The sequence below is a fragment of the Ahaetulla prasina genome, chromosome 2 (genome assembly GCF_028640845.1).
Source record: "Ahaetulla prasina isolate Xishuangbanna chromosome 2, ASM2864084v1, whole genome shotgun sequence".
Taxonomy (NCBI): Eukaryota; Metazoa; Chordata; class Lepidosauria; order Squamata; family Colubridae; genus Ahaetulla; species Ahaetulla prasina.
Genome location: NC_080540.1, coordinates 277,185,933 through 277,201,355, shown reverse-complemented (window position 1 = coordinate 277,201,355; position 15,423 = coordinate 277,185,933). Strand labels below are relative to the sequence as shown.

At 39.4% G+C, this 15,423-nt stretch overlaps 1 protein-coding gene across 1 annotated transcript in view; it reads left to right on the top strand.

The window, feature by feature from the left end:
* C7 (complement C7) overlaps positions 1 to 15,423 on the top strand; it is a 39,102-nt gene that overhangs the window by 14,216 nt on the left and 9,463 nt on the right. The window contains exons 8-14 of the mRNA XM_058172606.1: positions 7 to 250; positions 2,880 to 2,993; positions 3,416 to 3,582; positions 6,421 to 6,649; positions 9,399 to 9,570; positions 12,264 to 12,351; positions 13,502 to 13,634. Of these exons, the coding sequence (XP_058028589.1) occupies positions 7 to 250; positions 2,880 to 2,993; positions 3,416 to 3,582; positions 6,421 to 6,649; positions 9,399 to 9,570; positions 12,264 to 12,351; positions 13,502 to 13,634 (1,147 nt within the window). The remainder of the gene's footprint in view (positions 1 to 6; positions 251 to 2,879; positions 2,994 to 3,415; positions 3,583 to 6,420; positions 6,650 to 9,398; positions 9,571 to 12,263; positions 12,352 to 13,501; positions 13,635 to 15,423) is intronic.

Sequence of the window (15,423 nt, the reverse complement as noted above, 5' to 3'; positions counted from 1 at the left end):
TTCCAGAGTAACTATCTTATGGTGATTGAAAATTCAGTGGAAGTTGCACAGTTCCTCAATAATCAACCCGCATTTTTAAACCTTGCTGAGTCCTTCTGGCAAGAGCTCTCTAGACTGCCCTCCTTCTATGAATATAACGCCTATCATCGACTCATTGAACGTTATGGAACACATTTCCTGCATTCTGGATCTTTGGGAGGATATTACAAAGCCATTTTTCATGTCTCTAAAAATAGGGCTAACTCAAGAGGTAATGTTTAAGGTACTCTTTTGCCAGCACCAAGGATTTATGAGTGAAATGTCTTCTATTTTTGAATGTGGTTTTGGATTCTTATTTGTTTGGTTCAAGCTTCTTTTACAAGTCAATCAGATGAAAAACACAATCATTCTAGATCCTGGACTTCACTATTTTATTGGGGGGGGGGATAAGATCTTGCATAGGTGGTTACACATATTAGTATAATTTTGAAACTCTCTTTATATTCTACTGCATAGCTCTGTGTCACTATCAATATTCCATGTTTTAACAGCAGCTTCTACCTTCATAATATGTTAGAGCAAAGTAGGCAGAGAGGAATGACTAATTATGATGCCAACTAAAATCCACAGCTTGAATGCACGCAGTTCTGTATTTAAAATCATAGCATTGTACAACTAAGTGAGTTTGCTTTTGGTACAACATAGCAAAGTGCAGTTTCTTGGAAGTAAGCAAGTGCCTTGTTACAGAAAAAAAACCATTACTAAATTAACATTATTAAAAGATATAATAATGAACAGCGCATTACAGCTGTACTGCATTTCAGTTTTTATTTTAAAAGTTGCTTTGGAGCATAGGAGTGTGTGAATGTGATTTCTGCCTGCAAGTCTTTAAAATAGGTGGGTCTTTTCTTAAGTTTCTACAGCTGCTTCCTGCAGCTACAACACGTTTCTGGAAAAGTTATGGTTGCTTTAAAGATTTGCCATGAGGTTGCTACATTCATGCCCTGTTCTGCTTTAAAACACTTCTGAGAATCAAATCCCAAAAAATGCACAATTGTGTTTTAATGCTCTGCCTAAATCATGCCAAATATTAAGTCCATTGTTTCTGCTATTTGCAAAGAGAGAAAACTAATCATTTTTAAAGTATATCTCTGTGAATGGATTACAGAGTTTAATAATTTACTATCCAGTTTGGCCCTGAATTATGTGTCTTAACTTGTTTAAAATTGAAATTCCAAGTTATTAAACCTTGTCTTCATAAGATCATCTATTTCAGCAATAAATAATACAATGTGAATCTCCAGTATGTTATATGGTTGTGAAAGCAGGGCTACTTCTGGAGTGGTATTAGTATTAGGCATTTTTAATATTAAGGCATTTCTTAAAACTATTTTAGTCTTTACTAAAATACATGGCCTTGTTGTGGTCCGCCAGCAGCCTGTGGAGCTGGCAACAGAGTCAGACAGCGATGAGGCTGAGGAAGAACATGGGCTTGTCCTGGAGGCTGGGGAAGGCCCAGATGAGGGCTCTGCGTCGGAGGCAGAGGTAGGGCCAGGGCCATCGGGGAGTGATGTGTGGATTCCAGAGCCTCCAGAGGCGGACAGTAGTGAGGCAGAGGAACAGGAGGAGCCTGTTCCTAATGCACGCATGAGAAGAGCTACCAGAAGGCAAGAGCAGCTCAAGCAAAGAGGATGATTCGGGAGTAGGGCCAAGAGTTGATTGGCCCCTCCCATGAGGCTTAAAAGACCAGCAATGCCTTTAGGGCTCTGCCGGAAAACAACGTTGATAGCTTTGTCTTGTTACATCTGTTTCTATTTATTTATTTTGTCACACAGTATATATAAGCATAAGCATGAAATAATTATACAATATATAAGCATATATATGATTATGAGTATGTAATAACTATATTAATTGGATATAATGAAAGGAAACAATGGGACAGGAACGGTAGGCACGATTGTGCTCTTATGCACGCCCCTTACAGATCTCTTAGGAATGGGGTGAGGTCAATGGTAGATAGTTTTTGGTTGAAGCTTTGGGGATTTTGGGAAGAGACCACAGAGGTAGTGTATTCCAAGCATTAACAACTCTGTTACTGAAGTCATATTTTCTGCAATCAAGATTGGAGCGATTAACATTAAGCTTAAATCTATTGTGTGCTCGTGTATTGTTGCAATTGAAGCTGAAGTAGTCTTCGACAGGAAGGACATTGTAATAGACGATTCTATGAGTTAAACTCAGGTCAGGCGCCGTAATACTAAATTTTCTAAACCCAGGATTTCAAGTCTGGTGGCATAAGGTATTTTGTTGTATTCAGAGAAGTGGAGAATTCTTCTTGTAAAATATTTCTGGTCACGTTCAATTGTATTGATGTCAGAAATATGGTATGGGTTCCAGACAGTTGAGCTGCATTCTTTTGAACTTTTGCCAAGAAAGGCCTTTGGCAGTTTGCTTAATTGGACCAAGGTTGGTGATAGGACTGAAGAATTGTGTTGGGAGGAATTTGCTTTAATTTAGTTGAACTATGGTGAGAATGAGTTAATTCTCAGCTGTTCTAATAAAGTTTGTTTTTACACTGACTGAGTTTCCTACTACCTTCTTGGGCCTGGGTCACAACAGCACTGTTTGGTTTATTAGATTTCCTTTTCCATCCATGGATTGCTTTTATGATTTGCTGAATCACATAAATTCTATTTGTCATCAAGATGAATATTTAAAATGGGTGCTTGTGATTGGTTTCGACATAAAAGTAGAATCAATAAATATATTTGCTCTGTTTAACTAGCAGGATTATCTTGGAGCCTATAGCTGTAAGAGCTATGGATCAACCTGAAAGATGAATGCACTAATCCACTTTCATGTAATGAAACCTTTCTGATGCTTGTCTGTTTCATTAGGGTACAGTCTAACGGATATGCATAAATGCACTACTTCTGGCTACAATTATATCATTGTGAAGAAGAAGAAAGTGGAATGTGAAACTCTCAATGAATTGGTGAAGCAATCTTCAGGTAAGGCACTGCAGGTATATTCCCAGGAATATATGAGAACATTCACTGTCAGCATTCCATGTTGATGGACTGAATATTTTGTTAAAGGACTTTGAATAATAGGATGATTCTAGAAATATTAAACTCATATATTATTGGAAAAGGACATTACAGCTTACTTGAACGCTGTGCATTTCTTTCGAGGTAGACAGGCTGTGAGAAAATAAAAATCATTTTATCTACAAAATACCCATCTAGAAGGTCCCTGTGTTTAAAATAAGGATGTAGTTCTTTTAAACTCTGCATTTTTATTAAATAAAAACTTATTAAGAGCACTTATGATTTACCGTGTTTACTGACCAGGCTCATAAACCTTTTTGATTGGGTTTATTCTTGGACAATATAAGTTGTTCAATTTTAAAATGTTCTGTCTGTCCTTCCAGGAGTCCGCAATGATCAGATTAAAGCTGACCCATATGTCGAGGGAGGGGATCCTAGAACTGTGGCTGGTTTAAGTTTCATAGACGTTAACAATCCGGTTGCAAATACCGAACGATATTCCAGCTGGGCTCATACAGTGTCTCTTTATCCCAGAGTTATTAAAAAAAAGGTAAGACTTTGATTGTTTTAGATTTGGCACAGTCTTTTGCAATAATCCAAAGCCGAGCCTTTTCGTACATAAAGATGATTAATGAGATTAATGGTTATTCCATATTGGTGTATATTGTAGGCCAATTCCAAATAAGTTGCATTAAGGCTTATCTCAATATGTGATCCCACTATTATATCTATATGCATATTTTTGTTCATATAGGCCTACCATATTGGCTGTATACATCCTGATTACTGCAACATGGCAGCAGAAAACTAGGAAATTTTGCATCTGTCTGCTACAATCTAGCGGTGGTTTAAATTTTGCAGCCATTAGCACTGTATTTCACAATGTTTCTGAACCTCAGCAACTTTAAGTGGTATGGATTTTACTCCTGAGGTTGAGTACCGTTCATAAATCTACACCAGGTGTATTGGGAGTTGGTATGAAGTGCTAGCTTGTATAACGGGGCAGGCATTGTTCTCTCAAGAGATTTATAAATCTTGTAAGATTATCAGATTATCAGATATTATTAGATTTCAGGATCTCAGGCCTTAGTTGCATACAATCTCACACAAGATTTTAGCATTTTTTTAAAAAGAATCATATGGGGGTATGTGATTGCTTTCTATGGGAATTGCTGATATTCTAAAGCAGTGTTTGTCAACCTTGGCAACTTTAAGCCGCAGGGAGTTCTGGGAGTTGAAGTTTATGCATCTTAAAGTTGCCAAGGCTGAGACACACTGCTCTGAAGCCTCAGGTTGTGAATTCCTGACCCACATAAGTTTTCTACATATGGTAGCTATGGCCACCTCTTATATAGCGCCCCAGGATTCTGTTTTGGAGCTATCCACTGTGCTAAGTTGATTTCATCTTTTCCTATTTCAAACAAAAATAAATGTTTGCCTTCCTTTTCTGTATTTGTTTTGGTTCGTTAAAATTGTTCTTGACAATAAAAACAGCTTGCCATTAACTTTGCTAAATAGAAGAGTAACCAAATGGAAGCAACACCCTTGTGATCATTTTGCGTTTGTCAGCAAATTAGTTCAAATATTTTAATTAGTCTAAATGTTGTTTTTAGCTCCTGGGCCAGCAGAAATTATATAACGTCACATATAAACTATGAAAAAAACGTACATAGATTTGCATGGAGCATAGCTAGGAGGCCTGTTTTAAATGCAGATCAGTTACAGCAAGCAGTTTCATGGATTACTGATTAATTATAAGTCTCTAAATAACTGTAAGCCTTCCCTCCTCTTCTCTCCACCCCCTTCTACAGTTTATATATTTGATGTCAAAATGCTGCTGTTTTTTTTTTCCCCTGAAGCATTTGTCTGAATGTTGTTTTACTTTATTTTATGTTATATTATGCAAAGCAGTTGTTCTGTTTTTCATTATTCAGAAATGTTAAACAGATGGTATCTTGGAAGCCAATTGTAATTTCAATTCTTAAAAGGTTTGATTTGCATAAGAATTACTTTAACCGTGGCTTTTATTTTTCTACTTTCTCTTTTTCACATTTGATACTATTGGTGTGAGTTTTTGTTTTTGAAATGTACCCTTCAGCCCTGCACTGAAAAAATGGGTACATTTGTATAATAGAAATCTAATTTTAAAGTACTATGTATTTAAAGTACTTCTAAAGGAACCAGAGAAGGGACTTAGGCTGCTATTAAAGTCACAGTTACTGTTTAAAGTTTTGGGGTAGGAAATCAATTTACAATGAGGTAACTGCATAAATTAAGTGTGTATTTGGCTACATCTATCTATCTGCCTGTCTGAGGGTCTGTCTAACAATTTTTCAAGATAGCAAAATTATACAATAGAAACAAAAAATGAAAGAGAAAGGAAATTGGTGGGAGTCTGGCAGCATATTAATTTAATGAATTTAATAATAAAATTATTATTATTGATAATCACACAGTCAGCTAGATGTTCAGACTGGGTTTAGCTTTTTTGTGTAGCTATTGAGTCTTTACCAAGGAGCTGGGATAAGATCAGGATGTTTGATGGTGTTACAGATATTGTTGTAAGATGGAACTATTCCCAGTAAAGCTGCCTTCTGCAATTGACTGATGGTGAATTTGTCAATGTCAATGGTGTTCAAGTGATGGTCCAGTTATTTTGGGATTGCACCCAAGGCACCTATTACTATTGGTACCACCCTTGCTTGCCTTTGTTCTACTTCTATTTGTAGGTTTTTTATTTTGTTGTCTTCTCCAGTTCTTTCTCTCCTCTTCTGCTGTCTCCAGGCATTGCCACTATCCAAACTTTTTTGTCTTTCTTATTGACAATTGTTGTTGTTGTTGTTAAATTTTAAAAAGAGAGGAAACACACAGTTATGCCTTTCATTCTTCCATCAAGCAGTTGTCATGTTAATCTGTTCCTTGTCCCTGTCATGTTCCCATCATCCCCAAATCCCAAGATCAAGTCAGTTTTGGCAAAAGGAGTAGGGTTGGCAGAGGATGCGATGTTAGATAAGGTCATTGACTTTGTGGGCATGAGTTTGGGCAAACTCTGGGAGACAATGGATGATAGGGGGCTTGGCATACTGTGGTCCATGGGGTTGTGTAATATTGGACACAACTTAATGACTGAACAACAAAATATTAATATAATGTAGCATTCAGAACCCCTACACTGCCCAGAGCCCCTCTCTAAGGGAGATGGCCGTTAAAGTATGAAAAACAAACAAACAAACAATAACTTTTAAATCCTTTGGATGTTAATTCAAATATGAAGTGTTATAGACAGTGCTCATTATTCTGTGTAGACTTAGTTTAGAATTCAAGTAAATGTATATCAGATGTATCCAGGCAGATTAGTGGAATTCTTAACTGTCTGCCTTCTATTTAGCTGGCACCGCTCTATGAGTTGGTGAAGGAAGTACCATGTGCTTCGGTCAAAAAACTGTACCTGAAAAAGGCAATTGAAGAGTATTTGACTGAGAATGACCCCTGCAAGTGCAAGCCATGTCAGAATGGCGGTCAGCCAACTGTGGAAGGAACTCAGTGCATGTGTTTTTGCAAACCATATACCTTTGGAGCAGCTTGTGAACTGGGAACTCTTGTACAAGATCAGCCAGGTAAGTAGTTCTTCCTTCCTCACAGAAGTCAGAGATTTAATCTAGACCAGACAATGCGTAACAATCAAATCTTCTCCACTCTTCCTTTTTATAATTTGGAATATTTCTACAGAGCTGCTATAGAAATTAATATAAAGTGCTTTAATGTTGATTGCAAGTTTTTTTTTAAATGTAAAAGCTGATTGTAAAAAAAATATCAATTTTTGCAACGGAGTTGTCAAAGTCTCAAAAATCTTACCTGATTCAGTAGTCTCTTAGGTAGGTAGTAGGTATTAGTAGGTACTAATTTTCACAGTTTTAATTCCAATTGAACCTCTGTGGACCTCACCCCATATTTAAGAGGTTCCTAAGGGGGTATGCATAAGTACGCTTTTGTCCCTGTAGCATTTTTCCCCCATTTTGTTCTTTCAAATTTGCAATTTCTGTTTGACAAACAAATAAATAGAAATTGTATGATTACATTAAACATAGGAAAAGAGCTATTCTCTGACAATAACTAATATCAGGCAAAGTAGTGATTATGGGAACATACAGCACCTCATGAGTTTTTAAGATAAATTGCATTTATAAGAATGAATCTATATATAGGCAGTCCTCATGTGGTAACTACCTCTTACAAGGACTATTTGCAACGATGGTGATGTAAAAGTAACACCCCCTCCCTTGCTGCTTATTTGGTACTCCCACCATTTCCTGCTTAACTACTTGTGTATCATGGGGTTACAACGACAACCAGGACTGATGTGGTCATGTGACATTGCACTTTACAATTGCATCCCTTAGTGACAGCAACTCCAGTTCCAATTGCTGCTACTGCTGTAATCTAAGGCAGGGGTCTCCAACCTTGGTCACTTTAAGACTTGTGGCTGGCTGAGGAATTCTGGGAGTTGAAGTCCACAAGTCTTAAAGTGACCAAGGTTGGAGACCCCTGATCTAAGGACTACTTGTAAAGCAAAGGAAAGCTGAAGTAAATCATAAACCCAGTTGCCTGTTTCACTTAGCAACCACTTTGCTTAAATGATTGAATTGCTGGTCCCAATTTGGGTTGCTAAATGAGGACTGCCAGGCCTGATAGTTAAAGATCAGGATTCCTAATATTAGACAGCAGAGGAACCGATTCATATTTAGGAGCATTTAAGGAGAAATAAATTGAGGATGGTAGAGGACAGGAAGGGCTGAAGGAACATTGTCCATGGGGTCGAGATGGGTCGGACACGACTTAGCAACTAACAACAAAAATTTGAGAGTGAAACCTCTGGTATAAGTCCAGTCATGGAAGATCATGTCTTTTTTCCCCTCAGTTCCTTCTGAGCATCAGAAATCCTTGCCCAATGTAGTGTAAATCATAAAGAGAGCTATGAGTATCTCCTGTCTCCTAACTTTGTGGTACACACTGGCTGTTCTGTTTACACAACATGCTTATTAAATGAACATCCTAAATATTTAATTGATCTGGTTAAGCATGATGGTGTGAACTCTGTTGCTAAGTGTAACCTGATGAAAGACTTTTGATTATGATGGGAAGAAATCTAAAATAGAAACAAGCAAATGAATTCTGGAACACTTTCAATGTTGTTTCCAAGATATCTATAGCCAAGCAATAAATGTTCTATGGTTATTTAGCTTCCAGGCTCTTCCCTTCAGTAGGAAAGGGTTTGGTGTGGAGCAGTGTTTCTCAACTTTTAGTCACTTTAAGATGAATGGACTTGAACTCCCAGAATTCCCAGTCAGCATAGCTAGGGAATTCTGGGAGTTGGAAGTCCACTCATCTTAAACTGGCTAAGGTTGAGAAACACTAGTGTAGCGTGTGCAACATCCAATCCACCAATCACCAACTGAACATGAGGCAGTTATAGCATCACAAGCACAGCTGTGTAACCCAACCTTTGGTCTGCATTTGTAGAATCATAATGTCCAGTATATGGGAAGTAATAAATAGCATCACTCTGTTCTGCTGCATTGTATGGTACCAAGTTCTGGTGTTGTATTTATGAAAAGCAAATGAGCAATCCTGAAACCACGTTCTATAAGGAAAAGTTGAAACAGATGTGTATTTACCCAGCAGAAGTTGAACCAAAAGTGATTCCCGATTACTACAGAGGATGGATTTAATACCAGCTGATGGACATTTCATTGATTTTGGCTATGTATCAGTTACAGTTGAGTTCAGTTGAATTCAGTTAAGAATTGTTTGATGGTGATGCTTTGGGACCTGAGGTGTTAATACACACCACACACACACACACACACACACACACACTGGATACAATGTGGTTTGTAGATAAGGAAGAACAGACTTTTTCTGTTCTCCCGGAAAGTAGCACAAGATCAGAAAGTAATTTCTCAAGTATTTAGAGGTAATTGAATTCCAATTGCAAAAGGAGGAAGCTTAGCAAAAACCAAAAGGAATGAGTCACCACTACATTTTCAAAGGAAAACAGGAGGGCCTTCACGGAATTAATGTGCTTCCTCCTTCATTAGTTGGAGATGCTACAAAGTACTGACAGATGTTCCAGGTCAAGAAAAGTCCAAGTTCAATAAAAGATGAAAACAAAACATTTCAGAAAAAGAAGGGGGGAAATAGGAGCATTCATTGTAAAAAAAATCCCTACAATGAAGACTTGGATTCTTGGAGGTATTTAAATGAAAAACTAATGGATTTGCATCTGGGATGTGCGGTCTTATATCTGATATTGCGGTTCCAGCCCTGATCATGGGGTTAAATTACAACTTTTCTTTCATATTACAGGAGTCATTGAGGGAGGCTGGAGCTGCTGGTCTTCTTGGAGCCCATGTACTAATAGAAGGAAGTCCAGAAGTCGGAGTTGTAATAATCCTTTCCCACAGGGTGGTGGAAGATCTTGCATTGGTGAAAGCTTTCAAAACCCTCAATGTGAGGATGAAGAGTTGCAACATTTTCGGTAGGAATACTATTAATGGTCAATTTAAGATCAACATATAAAAATATTTTTGACAATGGTGCACACTCACATACACAAGGCTATTCAGCATCAAACATATTCAAATTATTATCAATTGAGGAGGATATGTGTGTGTGTGTATACACACAGATACATCAGGGGTGAAATCCAGCAGGTTCTAACAGGTTCTGGAGAACTGGTAGTGGAAATTTTGAGTAGTTTGGAGAACCGGCAAATACCACCTCTGGCTGGCTCCAGAGTGGGGTGGGAATGGATATTTTGCAATATCCTTCCCCCAAGAGGGGAGGAAATAGAGTTTTTGCAGTATCCTTCCCCTGGAGTGGGATGGGAATGGATATTTTGCAATATCCTTCCCATGTCACGCCCAACAAGGCATACCCACGGAACCAGTAGGAAAAATTTTTGGATTTTACCCCCGATATACATATATACACACACAATATATATAATGCCATGCAATTTATACTCTGTAATAATGTGAATATGCTCAATGTTGAATAATCTTGTGAAATAGTGTTTTCAGTTACAGTCTTCTCTGCCACACTCAGGTACATTTTACCTCCAAAGGTAAGGTGGGCTCCCACTTTTCTGGCCATCAGAAAGAGAGTTAAGACCTGGTTCTGTCAATGGACATGGGGGATCTAAGAGGGATATGCTACCCTGGCAGTGGTTGGTGTGACATGAATGTGCTCCCTCTGTAATAGCTAAATTTTTAATATTGTTTTTAAGTTTGTTTGAACTCTTTTTGTTTATACTTTTATATTATAGTATGTTTTTTTATTGTAAACCGATTCAGAGTCACTTAAGTGAGCTGGACAGTGTAGAAATGTGATAGAGGATGGATGGATGGATGGATGGATGGATGGATAGATAGATAGATAGATAGATAGATAGATAGATAGATAGATAGATAGATAGATAGATAGATAGATAGATAGATAGATAGATAGTGTTGGAAGAAATGTCCATCTGGGTTCAGTTCAGAGTGGGGAGAAAGACACTGGAAAGATAGAGGCTGCTTGGAAAGATGGTTTAATGGTGAACAGGACCACATGGGTTAGAAGTCCTGGGTAGCTGACCAGATGGAGTGAGAGTGAGTGTTACTTATACCCTCTTTTGGGCTTTGAACTTGAGCTTCCTGTTCCTGTGGCGAGAACAGGAAGCTCAAGGTTGCAGTCAGACTCCCATGTAGAGTTATGTTTGTCTGAATCAAGTTTGGTTGAACCTTGCTGGGCAATGTAATGAAGGGGCTTGGTTGTGCCATCGGGTGAGCTCTGCTGATATATAATCCTATTATGTCCTGGAGGGTCATGTCTTAATCCTATCACCCTGGAGCTGAGGTCTTTTGTTTTTTAGATAGGCTGGCCCAGTCTTTTGTCTTGTAGATAAGCTGGCACCAAAATATCTGCTGGGGGCAGGGAGCTGGGACTGAGTTTCTCAATTTCTCATCCAGGGAAATATAATATTCTGCCTTTTTAATGTTTCCTAAAATATTTCATTCTTATAGGAGAGGGGTGGGTGCTAACTAGATAGGTAGATAGATAGATAGATAGATAGATAGATAGATAGATAGATAGATAGATAGATAGATAGATAGATAGATAGACAGACAGACAGACAGACAGACAGACAGACAGACAGACAGACAACAGTTGAAGCATTTTTATTTATTTATTTATTTATTTATTTGATTTTTATACCGCCCTTCTCCCAAAGGACTCAGGGCGGTGTACAGGCAAAAATAAAACAGATAATACAATGTACAATTTAAAATGTAATTAAAAAACTTATTTTAAAATTAGCCTGAGAAGTAAAAATATACAATAAACTAAAAACCCCATTTAAAATTAATTAATAAAAATTTAAAATTAATAAAATTCAATTCAAGCCAGCCCCGCGCGAATGAAAAGATGTGTCTTCAGTTCGCGACAGAATGTCCGAAGGTCAGGTATTTGGCGTAAACCCGGGGGAAGTTCGTTCCAGAGTGTGGGAGCCCCCACAGAGAAGGACCTTCCCCTGGGGGCCGCCAGCCGACATTGCTTGGCGGACGGCACCCTGAGAAGTCCCTCTCTGTGAGAGCGTACGGGTCGGTGGGAGGCATGTGGTAACAGCAGGCGGTCCCGTAAGTACCCAGGCCCTAAGCCATGGAGCGCTTTAAAGGTAGTAACCAAAACCTTAAAGTGCACTCGAAAGGCCACAGGTAGCCAGTGCAGTCTGCGCAGGAGCGGTGTTATATGGGAGCTACGCGTAGCTCCCTCTATCACCTGCGCAGCTGCATTCTGGACTAACTGAAGCCTCCGAGTGCACCTCAAGGGGAGCCCCATGTAGAGAGCATTACAATAATCCAAGCGAGAGGTAACGAGCACATGAGTGACTGTGCACAAGGCATCCCGATCAAGGAAGGGGCGCAACTGCCGAACCAGGCGAACCTGGTGGAAGGCCCTCCTGGAGACGGCCGTCAAATGATCTTCAAACGACAGCTGATCATCCAGGAGGACACCTAAGTTGCGCACCCTATCCTTTGGGGCCAGTAACTCGCCTCCAACAGTCAGCTGCGGCTGCGGCTGCGGCTGCAGCTGACTGAATCGGGAATTCAAAATTTTGAAATGAAAGGTGACAAATATTTTGAAGGGTATTTGGTAAAATGTTGTCTATAATGTTTTGCTTTATAGAACAATTGAGCCACACTGCTTTGATACTTCTGGAACTGTCAGAGAATCCTGCCCATCACCACCTCCCTTGGAAAATGGATACGTTCAAGTAAGTAAGTCATAGAAGAATATTCCTTGGATTCTGAATTTGTGTGCAGATACAGAGATGTAACTTAGAGTATTATCTTATATTAACTTATTCAGGGAAAAAAAAACCATATGTGGTTTTTTTATGCATCTTTGATGCATTGGCATTGCAACACTCTGATTTTCCTGGTAGCATGACTGTAGTAGTTCAACCCCTTTGGAAGGCACTTCAATAAGTCAACTAGAATAGAAGGACCATAATCCTCTGACATACTTAATTTCACCCACTGAAGTGTTGGGAGAAATATGCATCTGGGTTCAGTTCCAAGTGGGGAAAAAGACACTGGAAACATGGGGGCTGCTTGGAAAGATGGTTTAATGGTGGTCACATGTTCAAGGCATTGGGTGAAGAACCAGAGAGGAAAAGAGAAGAAGAGGGGAGAAGGGGAGAAGGGTTGCTGAGTGCCTGAGTTTATACTCTCTGTGGGGCCCCACCTTGGTGTTTCCTGTTCCTGTATAAGAAATGTACCCTGATTGGTTGTCAAACTCCCAGGTGGTCTAGGGGTCTTAGCTAATGTTGTAGGTTGTCTCTCAAGCTTGCCTGAGCCTTGCCATGTGGTGAGTTTCTGTTGCTAGATGAGTCCTATTGTTTTGCAAATAATTGCCCATTGACAAAGGTGGGGGGGAGTGAGTTTCTGTCTCTGACCCATTGACAAAGGGGGGCGGGGAGGCAGGAAGCTGCTTTCTTTAAAACAGGTTTCTCCATTTCTTATCCAGGGTAATATAATCTTCTGTCCTTTTTAATATTTTCTAAAATATTTTATTCTTCTAGGAGAGGAGTGAGTGCTACCTTCCTACAGAAGTATTTTCTCTCTTTTCCTCCTTCTCGCCCTCTTTTTGGAAGATAGGCAAGATGTTTTTGACTTCTTAACTATTTTCACCAAAAGTCCAGAGACTATTTTACTGCTAGAAGGTTTTTTTTTTGGTGTGGTCTTATTATTGTTCTCCAGAAAAAAGTACTCCATTCCAACTGTTACTGATATTTCAAAAATGCATAAGCTAAAGAAAAATCATTGTTGTGTTGTTTGATATATTCCCTAAGAATATTCTACATATAAATATTTGTTTGTTTGTTCTGTTCAGCGATTCTCAAGGTTGTTGGTTTTTCCTAGGATGCTGATTCATTCTATCCTGTGGGGAAAAGCATCCATTATGCTTGCAACACTGGATTTGTAATTGTAGGAAACCCAATTGTTACCTGTGCTGAAGGCTTGAAATGGACTATGGGAGCAATCAACTGCCAGAGTATGTATCAGAATAGCAGAGAATTGCTGCTAAAACAGACCAAAAGTCTGTTTAGTCCTGTATCTATTCCCACAATGGTAAAAGAGATAACTTTAGAAAATAAAATAAAATAAAAATAAATAAATGTAGGAGAAAAATACAATATCACTTCTTTGGTGGTATTCCCTAAAGATTGGTATTGGGAGGGATAAGCCCTTTTAGCTGGAAGAAACAATATTTGCTGACATCCATTAGGACAGTGTTTCTCAACGTCCACAGCTTCAATTCCCAGAATTTCCCAGACAGAGTTGAAATTCAGACAACATACAAACTATTGCAAGTGGGAAACACTGCATTGGGGTATTGACTTCACTGGATTTACTCACCAACCTGTCAGTTGTTGATAGGAAAGGAAATTGCCTAGATCAGGGGTGTCAAACTCGATTTCATTGAGGGCCACATCAGGGTTGTGTTTGACCTCGGGGAGCTGGGGGGCTGGGGGGCATGGCCAGGATGGGTGTGGCAAGCTCAACATCACTCCAGTCAGGGGCATTTGTGGTAGCCTGAGCGCTCTGTCAGAGAAAACGGGCTCCCAAGCTCTGTTTTCACTGGCAGAGGGTTATAGGAGGTTGTGGCAGCCAAAAACGGACGTTGGGAGCCCGTTTTCTCTGGCAGAAGCAGCATGGGCCGGTCCTTCACTGTTTCCAGGGCGGCCCCACAGGCCAGATCTAAGTACCCCGTGGGCCAGATCCAGCCCCTGGGCCTTGAGTTTGACATCCCTGGCCTAGATCCACAGTTTTAAGTATGTACTAAGTAAAGAAGTACTTCTTTTTGTCTTTCTCCGATTTCCCATCATTAGCATTAACTTTAGAGCCAATTGTTGTAGTAACTAAATGTTCCAGATTAGAAAGCAGGACATCGTGAATACTAGTCCTGCCCTAGGCTCAAAACACATCTCTGTTTTGGTCCAGTTCATCTCTCTCTCAGCCCTAGGAAGGAAGCAATGGTAAAGTAGAAGTCAAGCCTGATTTAGACACAAACACACATGTGCGCGCATAACGCACATACATACACACACACCAGTAATATTTTAAAAAACGAAGAAAATAAAATACACTCCTACTCACTTTTTCCACATCATGACCGGCTGCGCGGGTTATTGAGGGAGCGTCTCGGAGCTCCCACATAACACCTATCCTGCGCAGACTGCACTGGCTACCTGTTGCTTTCCGGGTGCGCTTCAAGGTATTGGTTACCACCTTTAAAGCGCTCCATGGCTTAGGACCGGGCTATCTACGGGACCGCCTACTGCCGGCTTCTATCTCCCATCGTCCGGTACGCTCCCACAGAGAGGGACTCCTCAGGGTGCCGTCAGCCAAACAGTGTCGACTGGCGGCCCCCAGGGGGAGGGCCTTCTCTGTGGGAGCTCCGACCCTGTGGAACGAACTTCCCCTCGGACTTCGACAATTACCTGACCTTAGGACCTTTCGCCGCGAACTTAAAACTTATTTATTTCATATGGCTGGACTAGCCTGATTCTTATTTTTATTGGATGGGTTTTTAAAATTGTGTTATTTTACAGGGGAGTATGTTTTTTAACATTTTGGGCATTTAAATTAGTTTTTTAAGGGTTGTTTTAAATTATTGTGTGTATTTATATTTTATCTGCCTGTTCACCGCCCTGAGTCCTTCGGGAGAAGGGCGGTATACAAATTAAAATATTATTATTATTATTATTATTATTATTATTATTATTATTATTATTATTATTATTATTATTATTATTATTATTATTATTATTATTATGATA